We start from the raw sequence: 27,316 nt of genomic DNA on the forward strand, positions 1-27,316 counted from the left end.
TATTTCGTACAATTTTTCATTCTAAGTTTATATCATTCGTAAATTAATTCATAACATCGCAATTCGCAAGTATGGCGCTTGTCTTAGTCTGTGCAAGCCGAAAAAGAAGTGTCATTTCATAACCATTGTGTACATTTTGTCTATGAGTATTGACTATTGAGTATGAAGCTAAAACGGGAATTGTTTTTCGAGTTTTGACATGTAATTAACAAATAATCGCATACTGATAAGTGATAACATTATCACTTTAAACTTTGATCAACGTCAATAGCCTTTGTAACCGAGCAATACGGATAAAAAATCTTTTTCTTTTAAAAAGTGATCAAAGTTTTGATATATTTTGTAATAATTTTATAAAGTTTTAGTGAATTAAATAATGTCTTTATCAAAACCAATTATGAATCTAGTGGCATCGTATTTACAGAATTTGTATATACATCCGATCAAAACGAAATCTATAACAAGGTAGGATATTTAGCGGATTAAAATTATTCAGTATTTTTTATATTGTAAGGGTAAAGTTCATTTTATAATTGTTTTTTAGTTGCGTTGTCGGCTCCGCTGGTAGCATAGCATCACAAATAATTTCTGGTCAATCTCTAAGGCTAGATCCTGTCCTAGCATTTGGTTTATATGGGTAAGAATATCAATCATTATTATATAAATAAATTATCAACCTATAAGTGATTAAAATTTTATTAAAATTAAAGATATTTTGACATGACTTACTTTAACTGGCATGAGAAATTTATATACTTTAAACAGAGTGGACCAACCACCATCATGTATATCCAAAATTAAGATTATACAGAGGTCAGTATATCCTCAATGCTTTGATGATTATTTTTTCTTCAGGTTATTATTTGGTGGTACCATACCTCACTATTTTTACGGATTTATAGAAAATGTATTTGCCGAGGAATCTACAGCATTTCCATTAGCCAAGAAACTTTTATTTGAGAGGCTAATATTTGCACCATTTATGCAAGCATTTTCCTTATACACATTAGCTAGATTTGAAGGTAAAAACCACCATGCAGCAATGAAACAGTTGAATGCATTGTATTGCACTTTATTAGAAGCAAATTGGAAATGGCTGACTCTTTTCCAAGTTATCAACATAGCATTTATTCCACCCATGGTAAGTTTCATTTATTTCCATTATATATTATTATTATTAATGAAAAATGCAGTTATGTGCAAATTTCCCATGTTTTAAATAGCTATGATTATTATTGATTGTGTTGGACCCAATCTTTATGACTTCTCATAGCTACTATCAAATTAATTTTATTTACATTATGATAGTGCAGTCATCAACAATATTAATCCTGTAAAACATTGAATTATAACAAAGTAGCTTCTGCCATGTTTTAGGGGTTGGTATTTAGATTTAAACATTAAACCTAAGGACAGAACTTGGAGTTTTAACCTGTCCTTTGGAGTTCAAACTTGCTATGTACCAATTTTAACCATATTTGATTTAATGGTTTTGCCATATCAGACACACCGTTACTTTCACATTTACAATATTTGAATAAGTGTTCATAAATGTATCATAATAAACTTGACTTGTATTGACACATGAAATAAAAAAAAATATTAGTAGTGAAAACCCATCATTAAGGAAACAGCTTTGTTACTTATTATTTCCTTATAGAACTTAATCATTCTTTAAAAATACACGTATTTTCATACCTATTTTCCTATAATGTTAAACAATCTTGCATATTATTTACCATGTTCATGGATTCAGGTTTTATTTACTAGAATTAATTTAGTAACACATAAATAAAGGTAAAATGGCTATTTTGTCTTGTATATCAACATATTAAAAGTTTAAAATGAACTCAATCTAACCAGCAACCTATGAAAACCAGTGTTTATGATCGATTTACGAATTATATGCGTACATACGATATATATTTTCAGTTTTGATTATAGCATGCTATAAACATAACTTAGGACTGTTTTGTTTTGATATCTCGCTTTAATTGTAGTTTCCTCTTTACCAATACATATTTATTTGTAAACATTACCGCATGTTCTCGTAAAAAGTATTCATATTGTTACATGAATTATAATATATAAATTAGATAAAAGTATGTGTGAAATAAATTAAAAACAAGTAAAGGTCATGTTCCACAAACCAGATGACCCGCGTCTGACGACAATAAATTAAATAATGCGATGAAGTTTGAACATCCGAGCAGAGTTATTGTAATTAACTTTTATATCATAATTTGTTCTTGTTTCAGCTCAGGGTTTTATTTATGAATTTCGTGGGTTTCGGTTGGGCGATGTTTGTAGCTTCAAAGAGACGGCAACAAACTCAAAAGAAGGAATAAATATTACTTTTTGAGACATTATATACATATTTACCAATATGGTGATGGAGATAAGCAAAATAATGTAATTGGTGATATTAAAGGATTTTTATCTCCGCTATTTATTTATTAGGGCGGTATTTAAATTGTATATAATATACATTTGTGCTTGATATATAAGATATATTTTTTAACATATGTAATGCCAATTTATATAAATATTTTTGATACATTTTTATATACAATTGACTTTGTAGTCTGTTCTTTTTGGTATGTGATTATATTTAAGAGCTTTTATAAATAATTATATAATTTGAATTAAGGAAATTTATTTTACACAAAACATTCCATTGTCAATGGTCATGAGATGAAAAAAGTTGGAATAAAAAACAAGTTCATATTTATGTATTTTATTTGACAACAGCAAAAACCTATGAAACTTTGATATACGTAGTACTGTTTGTATAATAAACTTTTTATAGGGGTCGAGATCAAATCGACTGGTATGCAATGTATGCTTTAGCGTTAAGAAATAAATCTTTGCTCTATTTTTTTTACAATTTTTGTTATTAATAAATTACATTTATTTACTGTTCATGAGTATTATCCTAATATCGTCCCGTTCCATTTATTGCTTTTTTAACTTGAAGTTCCTTAATTAAGTACATTATAATAAAATAACCTAAACCTATGGTTACACTATTACACAAAATTTGTTTTATTAAATTTGGCTGCAATAAAGCCAAGAAGATGACAATTTTGATTAAGACAAAGTAAATATTTGACACAAACAAATACAATATTTTACAGAAATTGAATTGAAATGGAATCTCTTAAGCTACGATAAAATCAACAATACTTTTGTATATTTTCAGAAAAATAAATTATTAAATGACTAGAAACCATAAATTAATAAATAGTGTAAATATAATTTCATTAAATATATTGCACATTATTCTAATGTTTATATAAATATCCTCAATAGGAGACTAGAGTACATAATTGTTTTATCCAAACGTTCAAAATAAATTAATAACAAATAAGAAATAAATAATAACAAAAGTAAAACAAGGACTAGAACTGTTACTTTTACGACAATCATGTTCCTTAGCAAAATCGAATACTTTTAAAAAGCTATTATTTACAAAATAAAGTTTATAAATAAATATCGATTAAATAATGACTAGAAAAAACTAGAATATTATGAAATTTACCTACTTAAAAATACTTTCTTTTTAAATCAATAAATATTACGAAATAAATAGTTCACTGGTAAAAGTCACACGAAGTAATTGTAAAACGTCGAAATTTGTTCGAACGCTTTCATTACAAATATCAAGACTTCGATGAAATTTGATTCTATTGACTAATAATAGAATTTATTTCACAATAGAAGTTCATAATTATGACAAAACCTTATTTAAATTGTATCATCAATACGGGCAGTCTACAACTAATATAGCTAGAAAGTTTTCAAATCGAGATTCTCAAAATATAACTGGCGAATGACAAAGATTCAAACAGTTGAATGATTTATATATCTTAATCGCTATCACGAAAAACTGCCATGGAATTTAATTTAAACTAGCAGATAAGTTTGTATAAAATAAGGTTTTATATCATTTACGATAAAATCAATGTGTAGTGGCTGCCTTATTGATTTGTTTTGATGTTTAGATTATTCGCGTAAGTTTGTATAAAAAAAGGTTTTATATCATCTACGATAAAATCAATGTGTAGTGGCTGCCTTATTGATTTGTTTTGATGTTTAGATTATTCGCGTTCAAGGCGAGGGGATCGCGACCAACTTCTCTGAGAGGATTTGCTGCTGTTGTAACTGCGGCTCGAAGGTGTGGAGGGCGTCGGCCGACGGTATGGAATTGGCCGTTTGCGGGCGCTGTTGTTATGTTAGTAAACTGAATGTTAGTGTGTTAAGCACGGTAAGATGCAAATTTAAATACGCATTTATTAATTCCACATGCAAATATGATTCGACATTGATTATTTTGTTATAAAGAAATTAATCATACAATTTTGAGATGAAAGGTGATAACATATCATAAAAAAAGAAACTAACATAATTAAAAATAATATTATATATAATGTTACTAAATACAGCTAAGAACACAATAAAAGCTTACCTTTAAATGTAGATCATGGACACATGCGCTAATTGCTCTAATCACAAGTGAAATCAGTGGTGGTAATGTTCTACCATGCAAAATAATAAATAAAAAAATAAAACAAATAATAAATTTACAATAAACTTTAATGTTAAACACAAAATTGAAACATAAAACACACTTGAAATGTCCTTAAACATAGCACTTCTACACCTGGCGTCGCTTCGTGAAATATTGACATTATATATAATATACATTCAATCATCTTCTTCGATACTTGTATTTCTTTGATGTATATGTGAGATCTATTATGGGCGCGCTACGGAAGAAAAAAAACTCATAACTATACTTTAGAAATACTTTCATCTATTTTCAGGTTTTGATCATAGACTCAATTTACTGTCTTTGGATTCAATAGATTAAAGATTAAAATTGTCTTCAATATTTATTATTAGTCTGTTTACAATTTCATATTCCTTTAAGTAACATTTTTAAATTACACTAAGTGTCACACCCTGGTTAGTATTCAGACAAAATATTGATATTAATTAAAAAAAACATTGCTATGTTAATATTGCCCACTCGAAAAATTAAAAGCGCTTCAAATGTTTAACAAGTTCGGAAATACGGGGAAAAATTACGTCGATATGAATTAGATACTTTAATACAGATATGTAATGATTCAAGAATTCAATAAGAAACTACGTGGTGGATTTATGAATATATATTATGGGTTTAAAACATACATATTACTTATACTAATATTATCTAGCACTTCACTATTCCGAATTACTACTCGTGTCTTCTGAACTCGTGCTAGAATTTCGTGACTTTTTTCTATAAACAAAAAAAAAAAACAAAATGTAACATGGCTGCAAATTAAAAAAAAAAAACTTCCCCACACGAGGATATATTTTTCTCTTTGAGTAATACACTAAAAATATATCCTTATATGGTTAGAAAAAAATAAAGCCCACTAATAAATTACCAGTCAAGCGACACACAAAACATGTTAAAACAACTATCAAACTGCTCACAATGACATTTATAGCACGTACGGCTGGATAAATGTCATTTAGATTGCTATATACACGCCCTAACGAATACAGTGCTTTTGATGTTTGTTTATAATATTATTTGCTTACGAGTTGTTTCTTCCTAGTGCGAAATAAATAAAAACGTTTCATAAATAATTCGAACCGATTAAATTACAAGAAAAAAAAAACATGATATCAGTTATAAAATACAGCATTATATTGGTAGATTTTTGACGTATAAAAGACCCAGTTAGACCCGAGTATTATGAAGGTGAAATGAAATTTTTCGAAATATGTAGTGACAAGATAGTCGTAACAGATAATACAAGAATCGTGTCAAAGTTCAAGCCGCCATTTTGTTTCCGATAGTCAACGCTACGGGCGCCATATTGCTCAAACGTCAAAAGCACTCGTGTAGTACCTCGTGATTCGCCTCCTATCCAAGAAGCTCGGCGATCCAGCGCGGCGAGGTATCGAGGGCGATCGGGAGCGCGTCCCGCTCGATCTACGGTAATCGGCGTACACGCCCGTCATTGTTCTGTCACGTATACGTGTACGTATCGCATGCATCGCGTTTTAAACGAGTTCGGAAAAATCGAAATTTTACGTTAATTTATTATATATAGTATTTAATTACAAACTATTTATACTCAATATCTTAAGTCGTTTTAAATTTAAACAGAATTTACACCAATATGAAGGTTGCTTATCTTGCGATTTATAATTAAATCGGTAAAATCTGTTTTTCTTTTAAAACGCTCACAATATATTTATGTTAGTTGATTCGTTAACATACCTTGACGAGCGCGTTGACCGAGATGAGCTGCGAGACGATCTCGATGAACTTCTGCTACTGTAGGAGCTGGAGCGACTTGAGCGGGAACGCCTTAAAGTTTGCAACGACATGTTTATCAGACTACTGTTATACCGGATGAGTAGTCGAAGTATTTATCTAGCAAAATCCAACTCATTATAAATTTTTGTACCGAGTTTCAGAAGTATGTCTAATATTTGCGATAAGTAAAATTTTAATTGAAATGTATCACACAAAATTTATAATCGTTTATTTTGAAAAAAAAAAAAATGACTTCTTACGAATAGTCTATCATAAATATATTTGACATTATCTGTATATAATTTTACAAAGCGTGGTATATATAGAAAGTACAAAAATAAATGCACAGTTTTTCACCTATTTGACGTATCCACTTCGCTCAAATTAGTTAATTTAATTACGAACTTTTTCTTACCTCGATGACGAATAGGATCGAGATCTTGAACGAGATGATCGCGACGGTGTTCTCGAACGAGACCTTGACCGTGACCGCGATCGCGACGACTTGCCTCTTGATCGTGATCGTGTTCGCGACCGTCGTGTCGAACGCGACCAACTTCGCCGTGACTTACTCCTACCTCGTTTCTTTGCTTCCGGGGAACTTTCGACATTTACTGGACTATCCTTTTTGGGAGTCTCGTTTTTTTCTGGACTCTTATTATTAACTTTAGGAGTGTCCACTTTCTCGACTACGACTGGACTTTCGTTTTTAGGTTTATCTTCCTCGACCTTTTCTTCGCGAGTGTGTGACGTCGACGGGCCGTTAGATTCTTCATTTCGTTTTCGCTCTATTGAAGCCTTTGCCATTTGAGCTAGTTTCTCTTTTAATCTATTTAGTTCTTTAAAGTCCAGTTCCTCCTGACGAGCTCGATCATCTAGTCTTAAAAAATCATCCTCAGAATCTTCCATTTCACTCGACGAACTTCTCATACAGACAGCTTTTGGTTTGTACGTTTCGGTCACCTCCTTTATTTTCTTTTTCTTCGGTTGAAGATCTGACGGCGACTTTATGTATTTCCTTTTATCCTTTTCGGGTAGTTTTTCTATGATGTCACGATACCTTTCGGGACTGCGACGCGCCGGCGAGTAACTAAGACTGGACGTGCTACGACTCCGATTTTTCGAACGCGATCTAGAGTGCCCTTTGTGAGATTCCTTGCGGGAACTTCGATCTTTATCATTCCTATCCTTTTGTTCTGGTCTGGGTGAAATACGTCTTTCTGATACTACTTTGGATTTTATGATCGGGGTATTACTTTTTTGTTTTTCTTTTTTTGAATTCCTCCGTTCTATCGAAGTAGACTTAGATCTACTGCGTGTTGTTCTACGACATCTCTCTACGGGCGTCGGGGACTTCTTTTTCGTTTTGTTTTCAATTGTTTTAGAACTGGATTTCTTCTTGTCACCTTTTCGCTCAGCGGGTCTTCGATCTGGAGTTTCATTTCTTGCGTATTCTACCGAAGGACTCCGTCTGCGTCTTTCTTTCGATGGAGATTCATTTCTTTCTTTATTATGACGTGACTTGCTATTAGTCACTTTAGTGTCTTTTGGCTTTTGAGGCGTCTCCGCTTCCGTATCAGACGAAGGAGATCGGTTATATCTGGTATTCTTGTAATACGTTTCTGGCTCTTGACGAGAGTCTCTCTTTTTGTATTTACTAGCTGACGATTGTTCTCTATGTTCTTTATAAGTTTCTGTCCTCTCTCTTGATGAGCTGCGATTCCTTCTTCGTTTTGACGATTCATTTCGATTTTCCTTGTAGTTTCTGTCACTATCAGTTTTGCTTCGTTTGTTAAATTCTTCGTCGTGTTTTCGGTAATCATCATTTCGCCTGCTTTTGTATTCTGGCGACTCACTTCTTCTTGCCCTTTTACTTTCTTTTTGTTGTCGAAGTTCCTCTTTTGATTTATCTCTTCTATTATATTGACTTCCTTCTCTCTTCTTGTTGTTAGGTGATACGCTCTTCCGTCGTCTTTTCTCTGGAGGCGGTGATTCGCTCGATTGTCTCGCTAGTCTTTTATCTCTTTTGTCAGATTTTTTCTGGGGCGGTTCTTCAACATCGGACTCAGACGGCGACCGATGACGATCACGTTTAGATTGTTTAGGAGGCCTCGCTCGATCTGACTCATCTCTTGAAGATTCTCTTCTCCTATCGACTTTTTCTACATATGATTTTTGTTTATATACTGGTGATCTGCGTTCGTCCCGTCTTCTGTATTCTGGCGATGATCTCCGTTCCACCGACCGACTTCTGTCATCTCTGCGTCTACTAGAATCAACTTGTCGGGTATTTCGAGTTTGTTCGTCGTGCCTCTGATGGCGTTCTTCGCGGTCACGATTCTTTTTACGAGCATTATTCTCTTGATATTCGTGTGGACGTTCTAGTTGTTTCTCTTTGACTTGCTTAACTGGCGAGCTGAAATATTAAGTGAAGTTTGTATGACATAGTCTAAGTTTTCTAATAATGTTAATTTAAAACCATATATTACCTTTCACGGCTCGATGGTGCGCCGCTGGCACGTCGTCTGCTACTCGACTTTTTCTGTTTAAAAACCAATAAAAACACGTGAAAATCTGCGTTCAATGAACGGGCAATTAACACCAGTGCCAATACAAGAAGACTAGTGGTTATGGCAACTAAAATGTTTTACTAAAATAAAAAGAAATCCTTCAGTTCACGTGACATTGTCTCGTGATTGAAGGAGTTCTATGAAAATAAAACATAAATAATTTAAGACATGCATTTCTATATGGAATCATATAAAAATTAATTGAGGCATTAACTTAAATTTTTCCTTTATATAAAAAGCTACTCACGAAAGCAAGTATTGATTAAAAAAAACTTAATGGACGAATTGTTAGTTCTTTTTGTACTTATTTATTATAAAAATTATCCATAACACTCTCGTCGATGTTAGAGAAGTCTAAAAATATTGTATAAAAATAAAATAACATAGGATTTGGCACTAGTGCATATACTCCTTTTTACACAATATTTTCTAAATTGGTAAACTCATAACAGTGTAAACATATATTCTTTTAAAGATACTTAAATACATAAATACATGTATTACACAAAATCAATGTAATATAACTCTGAGACGTACCTTATTTAACAAACGGTGGTGGTAGTGTATACCATTTAAACATGTGGAGCATCCTTAATTAGTTTTGAGTCAATGAGAAGAGGGAGAATGTTATGGATTAGTTACATTGTTATAAAAAACAATCAAAGTGGAGATTAAACCATGTGCGGTACAAAAACGTGCTTGTCCGGCACGAAGGACCAGGTTTAATGCATATCGCAAGCAATTTACATCGACGGTGAATATCAAAGCCATAAACATTTTATAACCTTTTTTTTATTTCAATGACGGTATCACGAAAACACGAAGCACGTTTTTCTAATACACATAAGGGCATAACGCGTTTTAATCAGCGTAACCACCATCTGTTTTAAAGTACTACAAAAACCATGCATTTTCATACTGTGCACAATTAAGACCCTGACAATCGCCCATGTTGTAATCTTAAATATATTTAGTTAGTTACAAATTTACTTCAAAATGCAATACCAAATTAAACACGTATTATTTTAGTTTTCACCTAACAGTGTTCTTACTGAGTGTTATTGTTTTGTGATATACTTACAGTATACGTTATTTCTTCAGATAAAGATGGCTATCCTATGAAATGATGCACAGTTAAACAGATAATTTTTACTGTCTATTTCTTGTATTTACAGAAACAAAATAAAGTAACAAAAAAAATGAAGTAAAAAGGACAATAACCACAACGAGATACATTTCTCAACCCATTTGTACGCTACCCATTAAAATAATTAAAATGTATGGGTATAGCAATAAAAGTTATAAGCTCGGGGTATAAGATGGTAAAATGACGCAAAATAAAAATGTGTTCTCTACATAATAATCACAGCTCACGACGAATGCATAAACAGAGAGGGTGTGTCGAGGAAATTTGAAGTAAAAAAATAATAATAACAATCGTAAATTCATTTCTGTAGGCATGGGATTGTGCAGATTTAACTTTTAATCAGATCAAAGTTCTGTTTCTTAAATTGATAAAAGTAAGCGATGTGCTATATTGGCTATTGAGATTTGGTCTAGAGGAGGCATCTGGTAAAGTCTCGTGAGAGGTCAGTGTAGTTGTGACAAAGAGATACCCCAAAGAAACTAAAAAGTTAAACACTCATACACCCTAAAACCCATCGCTACCCTTACAGATTACAAGACAGTATTCGCTATAGATGTCACCTAGAATTCAAAGATTATGTCTTGATAATATAAATGAAAATAAACTAAAATAGAAAAATAATTTCCATAAGTGACGTTATAAATAAGACGTAAGGCAGATCTGTTTATATTAAACTAACGAATGCTTATTTTGGCTTAGTTTCAGGTAAACCATCAAACGAAAAAAAAAAATCTATTTCATATTAAAAATAGGCCAATCAAAGCGCTTATAACTAGATGAATCGTTTGATTAAAACACAATCTTTGAATATCGCCAGTCCTACTCTCAAAAAGGCTAAACCGTAGGCATATCGAGTTACAGCTTAATATTTACCTTCTTTTTCTTTTGTCGTTCATCCTCTGAGCTGGAATCACTGTCGGCTGCCTCTGAACTGCTGGAACTCTCTGTATTAGGTGACTTCGAACGCTTCTTCTTCTTCTTGCTGGACTCTTGTCTGAGGAAATTATAAATTTTGAATTACCAATTGGTAAAGGCATTACGGGCAGTAAGATTGACAAATGCTAGAAAAAAATGTCATAATTTTAGTTTTACCATAGTCAAAGCGCTTTACGGCTGTAAGTGTGGACAGAGAAGACATTTCTCATTAATTGAATACATAGAAATTCAATTTATTACAAAATTTTGATTTATTTGATAGTATATGGTATACTAACAAAATTAGATGTATAATTATATTTTATACTATTTTACCCAATTATTAATCGTTTACAAACATTTCAACCTTTAGGTATATAATTATAAGATTGAAATGTTGTATGTAATAGTTTAATATTAAATATTTTTTGTAGCAACCATTTTATTAAATTTTAATTCAGCAATTTTAATGTTTTTTTAAGTTAGATTTGAAAATGAACAAATGGTCCCTCTAATGGCTACCTTCACATAGTCACTGACATACTAACTACTATATGACATTGCAAAGCGCTCTTATATTCCTTGTGCCTGTTGTCTATTTACTATTGAAATACAAATGTGAAAACACAAATAGAAATATTGCAATGCTGATGTTATAATAAACGATAGTTAAATGTGATCCAAATTTCGATTCGAAAGGGCCTGCACAAAGCTCTAAAATTGGTAACAACCGAATTGGTAAAGAAATAAAAAGATATGATACTCATTATGCAAGTGTTTGTATAACACTACCTGACTTTTTTATTTAACAGTAGTTAGTTGGGGTTCACGGATAGTATCATTATACTATTATACAGTAATCTATTCTAAATCTTACATTAATGAACAGCATACCTATGAATGTATCTCCACAACATTTTTCTTTGACTGAAATTATTAATATTATAAATAGAAATTTGAAATTCGAATACGAATATAATTGAACGTAAATAGATGATATGAATACTTACCTCCTTGTTAATTGAAGTGTCACCTGGCTAATTAAAATAAAAAAAAATCAATGAGACCGTTGATAAAATAGTTTTAAAGTAGTCGTATAATACTTACTTTTCTTTCTTATTCTTCTTGGATTTTTTCTTCTTTGATTTTTTAGCTTCCGGTGTCGCACTGCAAAAGACAAACTTGAATCGTGAAATGTTTAAAAAATATTATTTTAATACTAACTAACGTAAACTGTTTGTGTGATCTGGCTACTTCTTTAAAAGAAAATAAAAAACAAAATTACAATAAATAATTAGCTGAAACTCAATAATCGAATCTGAACTTGAGATCACCATACATGATTACCTTATTATTATACAAGTAGCTAGCGAGTTTTGAGACTAGATAAATTTATTAAGATATATCGTGATGTGCTATAGTGTTTTGTTTTTATTATCAGATATACTTATATTTAGTTAAATGATTTATTGTTTATAATATCACCTTCTTTTCTTCTTCTTCTTAGCTACGTGCGTATCCCGATCCTCCCTCTCATGGCTCGGTGTCCTCACGAGGGGGTACTTCTGCGCCTCATCCCTCGCCCTCCGCTCTGGATCCAAACTCGTCCCCTCGACGAAGCGCGGCGATATACCGAAAGCGTCCCTGAGTCGCGCATTCTTCTCTTGTTGAGCCTCCGCTACCGCGTGGGTTTCGCGCACGCTGTAAAACATCGAAATTTCAAGATGGCTGCCATATTTTAACTTTTTTTGAGATTACTCAAAATATATTTCTCATTTGCTATGGCATTCACATCGAGCTGTCACTTTGATATATGATTGTGTAAGACAGAGTTCTAGTTACGAAGCTTCAAACATACTTAACACATATTTACCTGATGAATAGTTAAGTGCGCTAAAAATAGGGAAATTGCAAATTAATTCGTCGAACATAACTGGTTAAAGGTAATAAATTATGAAATGTTTATATTTAAAAAGAAGTACAGTAATCAACGTATGTTGTTTAAAGTGATCGAGTGTGAAATCGTTTAAAATCCAATTAATGCATTATCGGGCGCGTAGTTTTATATTTACAAATCTAACCATGCCCACCGATATAACCCAGTTTACGCGTCGGAGATTAACGATAAGTATATGCACACCTTATGACGGATCGCATGGACTTCCTCTCCTCGGGGTTGGAGAGACAGACCTGCAAATTGTTGTTAACGTTGTTCCGATTTTGGGTACAACTGCATCGACAACAGCAACTCCTGAGTCCCTCGAGAATAGTTCGGAGCGCTGGTTCTAACGGGTCTTGTATAGTGGAAGTTCCTTGCATGGGTTCGACTGATAAGTCCGGGTTGGGATCGTGGGAGGAGGCGCGCGGCCTGCGATGTGGATCAGCGAGGACCGCTTGGAACGTGCCTCGCCATAATCTTTCGAATACTAAGCGGTTGTTGTGCTCGCGTCGCGACGCTCGGCCACGTTGCATCTTAAATACTAACTTAATCTAGTGGAAGACTTGGTTTCTTAAAACTAAGACTATACTAATGCGGTGTAACCGCTGGAAGACTTGCAAAGGCGTGGGGCGTGAGGTTACATGGTAGTCCGGCCGGCGGCGGCCCGGCGGCGCTACTGAGGAAATAACAGGAAGTACGCGACGCGCGCACCCTGCGCAAACAACGCATCCCCGAGCGACGCCTCCACGAGGCGTCACAAAGACCAATTACGATTTACATGAGGAAAGATTTTCAATTCAAAGCCCGGTTTCAAAATGCCTTATGAAATCCTACTGGACTGTATTGATTAATTTATAAGACACACTAATGTGGTAGTAATACCTTTTATAGGTAAAAGAGAGAAAAACTATTTTAACTTAAGAAATCCAATCTCAATAATGTAACAAAATTATATTTATGATTTATTAAACGCTACATGTTTTTAATGTTGGATATTTATTTAGCATATGGATTGAAATAGGCAGATCTATTTGTATCACAACTAGGAACTTGTAACTGATAGTTAGCGTATAAAAAGGCTACGATAACTTATATTCTCCAAGGATGCGACCTGATTTTGTTCAATTATTATAGGAATGGCGAGAAACATTTGAATAAACTTATTGAATAACATTTGAAATCGATTATATCAGAATTAAATAGTTAATCCAATGATTAATTCGTTTAATTATAAATAAATATTTAGATTATAGTCACATTATAGTACGTTAATAAACAAAATATCAATTCGACGTGAGTTGTTTATATTAACACGATATTCTCGCGATAACACGGATATTTCAATTCCACGAGTATCTCTGGCCGCAGTTTGAGAATTTATTTCGGAATTAAGATTGATACGAGCAGTTGCCAAATGCTAATGTGCTGTTCTACGTTTCGTGAAGTGTCTACGTTTATCTATCTTTAGACGTAATCTCGATATGTGCGTATTCTACTACTACATAATTTTTTGTGTACAATTGCTTTTTTATAAGTTTTTATCTAACTTATAATTTTTGTTTGTTGGTTTTATTAGTTCAATTAGGGAACTTTTATGCTGGTGGATTAAAATTTTGGTAAGCATGATCTGATTCTTTATCTAGGATTGTATCCATATGAAGGAACTCCTCAACAGACAACAGCATTTTGAAAATATAAAACCGCGTAATTAAAAAAAATATATTTATCATTTGATTAAATTTTATTAAAAAATTGAAATTATGACGTTGTTGATTTGTTAAATAAACAACTAGATGTTTTTCTACTACAGACAATGTTTCTGAAAAATAACCTACACCCGCGAGAGCCTTCATGCGTGAAATTGGACTTAGAGATACAGTCAAGTTTGTATCGTTAAGTCTGTAGATATTCAGACACTGTTTTTAAATTAAACTTCGCAATTTAGTTTATCATTACGATAGTTATACAGACAAAGAATATAGTTTTTAAAGCAGGATATTAACAGAACTATTTAAATATTAACATATCTAGTGTCTTTCGTAGTAAATCAAGTTACTTGTATTATGCATATCCAGTAAAAATTATAAATAATGTTAAAGTTATTAATTTCGGGATATTTACCATGTTTTTTTGTTTTTGTTCGGTGGAGCTTTATATTTCGACATTATTTACGAATGCCTTATTCACGATAATGGAAATATAGAGCTCCACCGAACAAAAATAAAAAATATGGTAAATATCCCGAAATTAATAACTTTAATAATAACAATAACAATGTTCATTTAAAATCTTTTATAAATATTAGTTTAAATAAAATTACAAATGGGGCATTTTGTCCAAAAACAAATGTTTAAAAAACTTCATCTACTGCTCTACTATATAATACAGAGTTGTTGTGTTCTGGTTTAAAGGTTAGCGAGCCAGTGTAACTTCAGGCCCAATAGATATAAAATCTTTGTACCCCAGCTGGAAATGATGTTGTAAGGAATGCTTAATCTTGTTAACGGGCTCTTTCTTAATAGACAAAACGTCCTGTCTTTCAAAACAAGCCCTCCTTGCCTTTTTGCACTAATGATAAGAGCCTCCGTGTTTTTTATTCACGCAAATTGCTCAGGTGATTTTACGTGTTCATTCACCGCCTACGGATATTATATAAAGTTGAGTAACGAATATCTGAACAAAACTTTTTACGTTTATAATATTAGTAGGGATAATTACTCCGCAGGGTTTCAGCCACTTTAGACGTGATTGTAGGAAGCGATTGGGTCGATGTGTGATGTCATACACGGGGTCAGTTCTATGCGGCTGAACGATGAGGATTACAATTCGATTACGATAAATTGACAATTTTGTTAGTGGAATTGGCGCAGTCTATTACTTTCCGACTGCGGCTGCGCCCGTGTGTAAGCGTGAGAGGGAGGCAGTCGACAACCTATATATTCTATATGTGTAGCCGTAACGATGTCTATGCAAAATTTTGTTCATCGATTGAGTTATTAATACGAGAAAACCATAAACATATAAACTTTCGTTTTTATGAAATGAATAAGGATGATATTTCAAATTTAATTACAATCAATCAACTGTCGTATCAAGCTACAAGCTAAAAGAGGTATCGCGGTATTTAACTGATTTTTTATTATTATAATTTTTGAATACAAATCCAATAGTCCAAAGCCTGAAATCTTTCTTTGTTGGATTTGCCACCCCTATGATTCAGAGTAAGGGTGAGAATGCACCTATTTGTGCACTATAATGTTTTGCGTAGTTGGTGTTCAGGACTACCATAATCAAATCAATCAACTTTATTCAAGTAAACTTCACAATGAAGCGTTTTTGAATCCTCAATAATTAAATACTACCACCGTTTCGGAAAACAGCTTCTAGCGAGAAGAAACGGCAAGAAACTCGCATAGTTGCTCTTCTCAAATAAACAGATTTACAAAGATGTTATTTACAGTAATTAGTGTCCTATAATGGAACCCGACCCTAACTCCGAGCGTTTCTTTCTAAAAATTACTCTTTTAATGAATAATATATTTATTAATTTAGTCTTCAATCATCCCCATACAGTCAGATTGTTCGTACCTTTGGCGATCTTAAATTTAGATCGATGTTATTCTAGGTTGCCTACATGTTTTGATTACGAATCAGCACAACAATCTAAATTTCAGGATTAATCTCAACTAATTTAGATCGTATATATATCAAACGTGACAACCCTGACGCGAGCGTCTGTTTGGCAGACTGGACGTTGTTAATTCAATTATAAATTTTCCATGTCAAATTGGATTAAACTATTTCGTATTATACTCAATTTATTATAGCGTGGCGTCTCCGATAACTGTCTTCGGGGATTCTAATGTCTTTGATCTAATGAAATTGAAACTAATAGAACATTAATTAATTAGTCAATATTATGCAATAAAGTTAAGATATAAGTGCTTCAAAGAAAGAAGGTACTTTAGCATGTATTTTATTTTTACTTATTCACGAGAACAAGACACTTGTAGATAATGTCGAAATATTGAGCTCCACCAAAAATAAATAAAAAACATGGTAAATAACCATGTTAATTTAAACTCTGGTGAAAGTTTGAGGAGGATGAGTTTAAGTTAATTATTTACATATATATCGTATAGTCTATGGCTTAAGCTGTATTTTATAGGCATTTTTCCCAAGTGGGAATATATATTTATATATATTTTTAAGATTTAATTGTTTATACTACCCAACAATATAACAGGCGATGTAGGTCATTTACCCGCGTTAAAGATTCTTATATTGTTTCAGTAGCTTCTTAGCTATTTGGCAAAGCAATAAACAAAAAATGTTGCTGTGTTTCGGTTCAAAGAGTAAGTTAGCTAGGGTAGCCAGATATATCTTAGTAACCATGGTTAAAACTTATCTTTAAGTAAGAGGCATTTTTCTTAGCATTTTGAAATTTAGTAGGTAGTACTGAATTTTTGTATTATAAGTTTATCACTTGATTTAAATCTTAAGCAATAAAGCATTAAGACCTTTTGAAAACTTTTCCAGAAAGACTTGACCATCAATGCCGCATATCTATATTATTTATAGGTAGTTAATTCAAAAATTTAGGGATCTTTTCATACAAAAATGTCAACGAGTAATTCGTGAGGTGAAATAAGAATTTTCTATTTTCTTTACAGTGGAGAAAAACTTGACCTTTTAGGCCAAGAGCTCTCTGAAACACTTCACTAGGTCGTATGGGTGACCCTTCTTTAATTGAGACTTAAATTCAAATATAAATATATTCAAGTTTTTGTCAATATTATAATAATAAATCATGTTGATTTTGAACAAAAGAAAATTTTTTTAGTCGTTATGTATAAGCTTATGACCTTTCGAACTCAACACAAACTTAAAATAAATATCATCATAAACGACGGAGTTCTTTATTGATACTAAATTAAAGAAAAAAAAAACATTAAATTAATATCCTCCTTTCTTAAACAAACGAGCAAAGTATGATGACGTCATCCTGAACGATTTCAGCCACAGCGGCCTTTCACAAGAGGACATAAGTGCTCAATCGAGTATATTTTTCCGCAAATTTCTGACACTATCAGAACAAGTTAAGTAGCAAGACAACGGTATTACGTGCTTTCCATCTCAAGGGAGTGTAAGCACTGCCAAATTTCAAAAACAACTCGAGGCTTCGACTGAGATTCTTTCGTCAGAAAAACCTAGTAACTTATTAATTCCGAATCCACGTTACGTACAAAGATACTTCGAGTTTAAAACATAAGCTGGCCATTAGACCAACGAGTCAGTTACAGGTCTTAGATAAGGGATAGGAGTCATGTTTGAAATACATAATTTCTTATTAATGTGCAATATCAATTACGGCGGAGCGAAGTGACAAATAATTACGACACGATTTTAGGGCGCTACGCCAATTAGCAAAATTTACGATACGTCGACATCAGTTTACGTTCTATGTTTAATTAGTTGTATTTTGATAGATGATATGAAATTCGATTTAATTAAGAAATACTTTCCATATTTCCCTTTTAAATAAAATTTTATTTTTATTTTTACTTTCAATATGGTTATTAACCCAAGCTCATGTAGATTAACAACTGATTATCTTGTAGGTTTTTCTCGAAAACTATGTTTTGAACCGGTGGTGGCTTTCAATTTGTTTAATTATGTAAAATGAAAAATCAAAAGTGCTTGCAAGGGCACATTTAAATGAAGTAGAATATATTGATTTTCATTATGCATGACAAAGACCCGTACTATGAATCTATGTGTTCCGGAACCATTTATTATATCAACGTCAACACTTATGTACACACAAAAGTGCACCCGAATATTTTTATTATTACAAAAACTTACATATATGTTAATGAGTATTTAAATATATTCGCTATAAGCCCACAGCTGTTCCCGATCCCGCAATGTCGTGTTCGCACACCATGCACAGCCTCATGCCACGATTCTAGCAGATTAGTTGAAAAATGAAATTAATCAATGCAAATATTTCACCGTTTATTAATTTAAATTAACAAAACGTTGTTTTCCGATAGAATGTGTATATGTATATGGAGAAAATATTTTCCAATCATGTGTTTATTATCTATCCTAACAAATATTATAAACGCAAATATCTATTAAAATCTCTTTTTATTTACTTCAAAATATTACAATCCTAAGAAAGTCTTCGGCTTATATTTGCGGGATATTTTTAAGAAATCAATACGCGCAGATACCCTTGTGAGGAATATAGAAAAGGATTTGATTTATAAACTACCAAATTCGCGATCTGAACTAGGAATATTTTCCCATCTTACTGAGTTTAGTCGTAATTTTATACTTGCAAATAAATTGCTATAGTTGTAAAATCAGTTGCGTTAAATTGATTTTCCGATAACAAATCAGTGTTGTAATTTTTTATTTAGATTCTTTGGATATGAAATATGGTTTTTTACTCAAAACTAATACGTTGAATCATTATTTGCTATTTTTACCCGCCTTTTCATGTAGCCTGTAATGTTACAATGAATATTACAACCTTATATACAAGTCTGGAAGCCCTTCAAGATGGTTCCAGCATCTACTTTCACACTTGTCATTTTTTCGTTAAATCATTAATACAACAACAGCCTGTCAATGGACTAAGGCCTCCTCTCCCTTTGAAGAGAAGGTTTGGAACATATTACGCTGTTCCAATGCGGGTTTTTGGAATGCACATGTGGCAGAATTTCTATGAAATAAGACACATGCAGCTTTCCTCGCGATGTTTTCCTTCACCGCCGAGCACGAGATGATTTATAAACACAAATTAAACACATGAAAATTCAGCGAAGCTCCCCTGGGTTTGAACCCGCAATCATCGGTTAAGATGCACGCATTCTAACCACTGGACCATCTCGACTCTCAAATCATTAATAGCGATTTTACAATAATGTCAACGTGTCGCTCTTCAAACATTAATGTATTTATTATATCAGAAAGAATACAACTAAACAAAAATTTTAAATACTAGGATCGAAGAAGAAAAAACATACTATTCAGGTCTATACCTGAATAGTATGTTTTTTCTTCTTTGAAGATTATTTATTAACTACTGTGAACGGTATAACTAAAAAGTCGACATTTATATCTTATATTTTCTTTCCTTTATATTTTTACGAATGTTTGTCCTATATGTATATGTTCCTAAAATATTAACACGATTATGATGATGATGCTCAAGCTGGCGAAGGTACTGGCGCAAAAAAAAACCAAGTATTTTAATATAATGTTTTTCTTTCAACATAAGCGATGTATTTAACCTAATTTGCTGGTCGGTCAATCATTTAAATTAAAATGTAGTCTCATTTTCTTAATCACACTCTTAAAAAATATTGATATAAACAATACGGTATCTAGTTGCGTACATCATTTTGAGTTAATAACGCAAACTGCTACTGGAAAATAGTTTTCAGTACCTACTCAGAAGCAGAATCTTTGTCTTTTAATATTTTCAAAAGCGTTACAGACAAAATGTCAGTACATTTTACTTCATGTCACAATTACTGGATTTTGAATCACATTGTCATTAAATATAACACAAACACTTTAAAAATACTTTACGTTCATATCTCCAGTACCTGTTTTTTGGCGGGTAGATAAAGCTAGTTACAATGCTTTTAATTTTATTTACTACTCTGTAACTAGCAATTGGTGTCAATCCTTCCTGGGTAGGTATTACAACACAATTCCCACCACCAAACAGCTATACTTTGAATTCGAGCTAGTGCCACTACAGGCACAAGGGACATAGGATCTCAGACTTTAAGCTAGGTTAGTGACGACACTAAAAAAAAACTTTTTTCGTGTCGTTGATTTTAGCTGATATACAATCAAAAGGCCTATTTGTCAGTTTGCTTACCTAATGTATTAATTATATGCAATGCAAATACGATATTAAATAAGAAACCTATTATATAACTCCTAAAATGTTAATACAATAATATCATGTTATGTATACGAAATCAGTGTTATTTAATTCATTGTTATGCATAGACTACATAATTTGAATTAATAACTTAGCATGTCGTTGCAGGGTAACATATAACAAAATGTTGGAATCCTGCCCTCGTAAGCGGGGGTTAGGGTGGACGCGATCGATACAGGACCCTTTTGTATTACGTAGTCTGTGCAATCTATCTTGACCCTTGAGTTAATATAGCATGTTTTTTTTTTAATTTATTTTCTTATTTTCCAGACTCGCTTTCGTGTTTTTTTGTACTTTACGTGTTGGTTTTATAAATAGTTTTATTATTCCTAAGAACGAAAGTAATCGTATATTATAAATTAAGTTATAATTGTATCGATAAATGGAACCTATTTAATAATTATCTGAATTATTAAATACACGGTATCACTTTTTTCATTCAATCCATACTACTTTAAGTTATTAGTTTATAGCAACAATTGCTTGTTGCCTTTTCACTGATACCATTTTGTCTGAAAAGTAACTATTTGTTAAACAAAAGGTTTGGTTTTCATTTACAACTTTTTAATCACCTTTTACGGTTTAGAATATAAGCTGTAGGATACATATACTCGAACTGCAATATCCGTAGATTTTTGAAACAAAAGATATCTTGGCAACGCTCTCGATATTACAAGAGCACTTTCGAAAATGGCTTACTCTATGCTTGTATCGGGGAGTACTAAAGCTTCAGTAAGCGTGTAAAATTCGAAATAAAAATATACTTTATTCCAATACCTTCTCAAATCGAATTGTATATCTATCATCGAAAATATTGGTCACCATATCAATGTTTAGTTACTCCCTTTTACTAAAAAATACATACTATATATAGTACAATAATTAATAACAAATATAAGATATAACATGGGATCTACTTTGTCTAATTTTATGCAGATTATCTCACGACGCGTTCCTTCAACGCTGAGTACAAAATGAGTTAAAAACGAATATGAAATATCAAGGTTAGTCAGTTAGGAAATTTGGCAAGTAGATCCTTTATCATACGTACGCATCCGCTAAGATGGACTTTACGAAAAACCACCTCGAAAGGGGCAAAAGGGGTCTGTTTTTTTTTTCATAAATTTCGAGTGTATAAAGTCGCAGCTTCAGCTTGTATCTTAACAAATTAAAATGAGTTGAAATGAGAAAAAAAATATTAATTAAACGATTTTTCCGGATATGAATTTCATTTTATAATCATCAAAAAGATAAAACTAACTAACTACTTATTTTGCGATACAAACGTTCCTAATTACATTTCTGCAAAGCGAATCAATCGATTTCCCAACAATAATTACCGAGAAAGCAAATAGTTTTATGGATATTTGTAGGACGCATTATATATTGTATTATACGTTTATGAATAACCGTTTTGTGTTATACTAACTGTCAAAACTACTAAAGTAATACGCATGAATCGTACATTAGATAAATATATAAAAATAATTAGTATTAGAACATCGACAGCTTGTAAATTCCCACTGCTGGGCTAAAGGCCTCCCCTCCCTTTGAGGAGAAGGTTTGGAACGTATTCAACCACGTTGTTCCAATGCAGGTTGGTGGAAAATTAGTAATAATTAGTATTAAGATTCACTATATCTGAGAAAAAAATAAATTCAAAATCACAATGAACTTACTAACCTTCGTTAATTTCTTTCAAACGACGTTTCATATAAATTTAACAGCACATATCATATGTATTAAATAGGGCGACAGGTCATTTCTAATAATAAAACTTTTAGTAACTATTTACCTAATTAATTAAACGTACGACACGTCACGCAAGAGTAATTTGTTGCCTATATTTAATTTTGAAAGTGAAATTAAAAACAAAATATACGATTCTAAAGTTCTACTATCGAGAATGTTTGTTAACTATTATTTCTTTATCAGTTAATTAAATAACAATTAGCTCACGAATCACAAAAACATATTTTTCGCAATGTTTATATTGTAACAATAAGAATAATTAAGCACATGTATTATGTACACATCTGCCATGAGACCTTCATCGGATATAAAATCGATTTCAATCCATTAATCTTAATACCATATAACATTTTAATCCAATTAGAATTATTAAATCGATTTATATGAATTAATCAATATTTGTTTTAAACGTAAATATGTTACATAGAATAATAAACAAGTTTATTATATATTTGAAATTAATTAACAAAATATTATTTACAAAATCGATAAAGAAATAACCGGTTACATTTTTGGATTCAAATCGAGAATAAGGTTCTGTTACAAAGATCCATGGATTGGTTGTTGATTGGAGAACTTATTTTGTTTAAAGTCGGTCATAATACTCACGTTACTCTTCCGAATTCATCCCTCGGAACATCTTTCTCCCCGCTCCCGGCTTCAGCTAGTTTCGCTCTGAACGCCGCGACCCGTGCAGCTATCTCCTCCTTAGGCAACCTGCGTAACCACACCAATGAAACGCTCATTACTATTTTCTCCTGAGACGTATACCACGTCTGACATAGCGCAAACGCGCAACGTGTGTAATCGAAATATTGCCATAAATACTCCTTGAACGATCGACATAACATTAATAGCTGTTTCACATTGGATCGGAACAGATATTCTCTCGCTGACCGACAGTCGTTTCTTGTGCTATTCACAAAACACATGTCGCATACCAGCTTCGATGTCGCAATACAAAACTGTATTCTAATAATATCCGACTCGACAGTTAAAATGTAGCAGAATGTACGGAAAATGTGTCGTACATCTTGTCGATTCGATCAGTGTGAAACCGCTCTTATACTACCTACCAGTGCATGATACGGTGTTGTAATCACGGAATTACTTTTTGAAAACAATAAAAAAAAACAGCGATAAGACGCTCGCGGCGTGCGGCAGTTAACTGAACGAGTCCGAAACGACGAATAGTTTATAAAGGGTAGTTTGTTGAAAGGAAATTATTGATTGGACGCGTGCGCAAGGGCTGTTGCCCTCGTGGGGTAATACTTTAGGGGAGTCAGAAATTATACAAAATGTATCAGAAAGTTTTTTTTTTTGTAATAAAAGATTTGTCACGTGTAGTAAACATGAAATCGATCAAGTGTGGATTTAATTACCACTTTAAAAGGAAGTACATAACGATACGTTTTATAGTTACACAAAGATATATAATAGAAAGGGTCGTAAAATAACGTATACATGATTTATACAAAAGAAATATTGGCTATATTGAATATTTAGTGGAATTATATAATCTTAAGAACTTCTAAAGTTGCTTTTTAATTGAAGATTTTTTAATAAGGAATGTTTAAACTCTATTAATTGATACTTAAAATCAGCAAACGGTTCGGAGAAGTAAATTCTCTGATACCTCAGAAAAACTAACGAGACCTCAGCGGGTTTTTATTTTAGTATTATTATTTAAATGTGAACAATTTTCGATACGACATAAAGAAGTTACCAGAGGTGACAGTTTCATACCCAAAGCATAATATAATTCACATTACTATTATTAATCTATATTATATATAAAAAATGAAATACCACTTACTAATTAATAACGAAATCATGGAAACTATAACACCGACAAACTTTAAATTTGGCTGGTATTCATATATCGTGACGAAAATATGGAGTCAAGACGGGGCTAGAAAGATTGTGTTACAAATTTCGCGCGAGTAACGCCACAGTTTCAGCTAGTAGTATAATAAACTTTACAACTTTTTTTTTATTAACATCTGAAGCAGTTTAAAAAGTTGAATGGTATTGTAGAAACATAAACATTGATCTAAAAAATTATAAACTATATTTTAAAATTTGTATATGAATATCATGAAAACCATGAGAAATATTAATCATCTCTTAAGCACATTGCATCCCTCCATACTACGTACTAAGATGGTAGGCCCCTTGTACCTCTGGTTACTTGAGAGTAACCTAGTCCTTCTAACTAACAAACAACAGCAAATATATATGGTACCTATCAAAAAGTCTACTTACTACAAAGTCTATCTACAACCAATAAGGTTAAGGGTAAAATATATACTCGATCAGTGGTTCCCAATGATTACCAATTGCAACCCATCTAAAAATGCTTCCAAACTCAGCTTCATAAAGAAAGAGGGAAGAATGTTTCGCTCGCGTTTTAGGGGATTGGTTGTTATGATTTAGGCAAAAACCGTAGCCTATATCTTCCTTGCAGGTCAAGTTTGCTTCACACCAAATATCATAATATTCAGTTTGGTTGCAAAAGAGTGATAGACGGACAGACAGAGTTACTGTCACATTTATAATATTAATATACGTGAGTTTAATTTTAATACTAAGTGAAGGAGGACTTTTAAAGCTTCATCAAATGGGCAAGACTAGGATATGTAATACTATCAACATAACAGTTGGTGCTAACTCAAACTTTGACATGCTGCTGTATGCAGTTGAATAGCCGAAGTATTCATTTTGTTTGTAATGATGACATCGATATAACATTTTCTCAGAAATTCATTAATATTTATCTGAATGTGCATAACATTACAGAATATTATTTATGTGTATCCATATTAATAATGACTTGTACTATTTATTACTTGAAAGAACTTCTTAAATTAATAAAGTAATAAAAAAAAATCCTACAGAATTTTTATTAAAAAGTAATTGATTCATTATGAATGAATTTTGGCAAAAGTAAAAAAACATTGCTTTTGCTGTAAATAAACTTGCTTCATTATTAAGCTTTAAATTTAATTTCAATAGAATCTGTATAATGAGTGTTGTCATTCAGTGTATCATGTAATTGCATTGATGAAAACAGATTCTATGGTAAAGCATACTGTACTAACAAATTATTGTAGTAATATTGTTGATGTTTCTTTTGTCTGTATGTGCAAGGTATATAGTAATAAAAAACTCTATAATATAAACTGGTAACATTAAAGACAGTCATTGATAATGATTTTCAGAGTTTTTTTAAATCCATTATAATAATTTCCTGTACACAAAATAACTTCTACATTAGCACATTTGTAGAAACTGTAACAACATATTTTACAGTATAATCAATTAAATCAAGTTTTCTAACAAAACGGGAACTTATCAACAATTATTTTGCACCTACTGTACTACACAGTTCAAACTTGTGACAACAAATTAGTTGATATAGTTTCAAGTATTTAAATTGTATTGAAATAAATTACAACTATTTAATCATAATCTCATAATGAATATTACCTACATGGTATTTAATAAAAGTTCAAATATAATGGCTTATTTATATTTAATAAAAACTAATTTTCTGTATGTTCTATACTATGTTTATACATAAATAAATGTAAATATACATATTTTTTTATTCTAAGTAATTTAATTATTGTTCAGCATGAGTTCAGTTCAGTTAACCAGCCGCAGTCTATATGAAATACTTATGGACAAGAAAAACAGCCATGTGTATCAAATTTGTTATAACTATTACTAAAAGAATAAATACTGAGTTTCTTGCCAGTTCGTCTCGGAAGAATCTACTTTCCGAACCAATGGTAACTTCACTTAATTGTAAATCGACCATTCATAAATGCTTGGTAAAGCTTACTTGAATAAAGTTTATTTGATTTGATATAACATGTACATATTGTTAGTAACAATTTGCCCCCAAAAGGGTTCAATTTTTCAATAAGAGAGGCATTTAATAATTGTGCAATGGTATTTCACACCTTGCAGTATGTAATTATTACAATATTTGTCATTGGATTTACTAATGCACATTATTATGCATAAAGCTTAATATACATAACTAGAATTGTAAATATTTCATAATTGAATGTAACTGATCAAATATAGGTTATAATATTGATAGTTGTTTATGTGTTTTTATAAATTATAAATGAACTCACCCCTGTTCTTCTAACGTGTCCTCGAGTTCCGCACATTTAACTTCGATTTTCCTCTTCCTTTCATGATCGAGTATTTCTTGGTTAGGCTGTTTATTTGACGCACAGTCAAGTTTAGCGATATCGTCTTCGGTACGATAATTCACCGTATCTTTGGTTTTTCGCACTGATGCCCAGTTCCTTTGAACATATCCATTCGTTCCTGAACCTCTTGGCGTTTCCAAACCAATGCCATTATACATTTTGACGCTTATTTATAATCTAAAATGAGAAAAATGGGATTAGTCGGTTTATTGATGGAACCTACGTCGTGATCATTAATACGTGGGCAAAGGCTGCACTAAAATAGCTTCACACTTTTTCCATAAATTTGTTCGATTACATACTAAACGATAAAAAGTAGGTCAAGCTTAAAATATCTCACCAATAGGTAACGAATAGATTAGCAATTTCTACACTTTAAATACACGTCCATCTTGGTTGAAAGGTTTTGATTTTTTGCGTCCGTCTTTAATTTTTATTGTTTATGGATAACTTAGTAGATTGTCTATACATTG

General features: G+C 32.0%; 2 protein-coding genes across 14 annotated transcripts; one reads left to right on the forward strand and one right to left on the reverse strand.

Annotated features, from left to right (window-relative positions):
* The first annotated feature begins 153 nt into the window (after window positions 1-153).
* Window positions 154-2,727, forward strand: LOC124533824 (peroxisomal membrane protein 2). The gene is made up of 4 exons (XM_047109357.1): window positions 154-465; window positions 545-637; window positions 856-1,141; window positions 2,259-2,727. The coding sequence occupies exons 1-4, from the start codon at window positions 377-379 to the stop codon at window positions 2,346-2,348; spliced, it is 558 nt and encodes a 185-aa protein (XP_046965313.1). The 5' UTR covers window positions 154-376; the 3' UTR covers window positions 2,349-2,727.
* LOC124533822 (serine/arginine repetitive matrix protein 4) lies at window positions 2,722-27,308 on the reverse strand. 13 transcript variants are annotated; one of them, XM_047109344.1, is made up of 11 exons: window positions 26,763-27,020; window positions 23,224-23,331; window positions 12,440-12,655; window positions 12,062-12,121; window positions 10,913-11,033; window positions 8,812-8,864; window positions 6,738-8,738; window positions 6,284-6,373; window positions 5,909-6,025; window positions 4,094-4,224; window positions 2,722-3,998 (listed from the first exon to the last, which is right to left on the reverse strand). In XM_047109344.1, the coding sequence occupies exons 1-10, from the start codon at window positions 26,999-27,001 to the stop codon at window positions 4,101-4,103; spliced, it is 3,129 nt and encodes a 1,042-aa protein (XP_046965300.1). In that variant the 5' UTR covers window positions 27,002-27,020; the 3' UTR covers window positions 2,722-3,998; window positions 4,094-4,100. The 13 variants fall into 13 exon arrangements, with proteins under 13 accessions (XP_046965300.1, XP_046965312.1, XP_046965301.1 ...); XM_047109343.1 differs by lacking the exon at window positions 2,722-3,998 and adding an exon at window positions 27,184-27,308 and having other exon boundaries at window positions 4,051-4,224; XM_047109352.1 differs by lacking the exons at window positions 2,722-3,998; window positions 4,094-4,224 and adding exons at window positions 4,579-4,769; window positions 5,197-5,287 and having other exon boundaries at window positions 5,909-5,992.
* Window positions 27,309-27,316: the final 8 nt, after the last annotated feature.

Source organism: Vanessa cardui, chromosome 11 (assembly GCF_905220365.1).
Source record: "Vanessa cardui chromosome 11, ilVanCard2.1, whole genome shotgun sequence".
Lineage (NCBI taxonomy): Eukaryota > Metazoa > Arthropoda > Insecta > Lepidoptera > Nymphalidae > Vanessa > Vanessa cardui.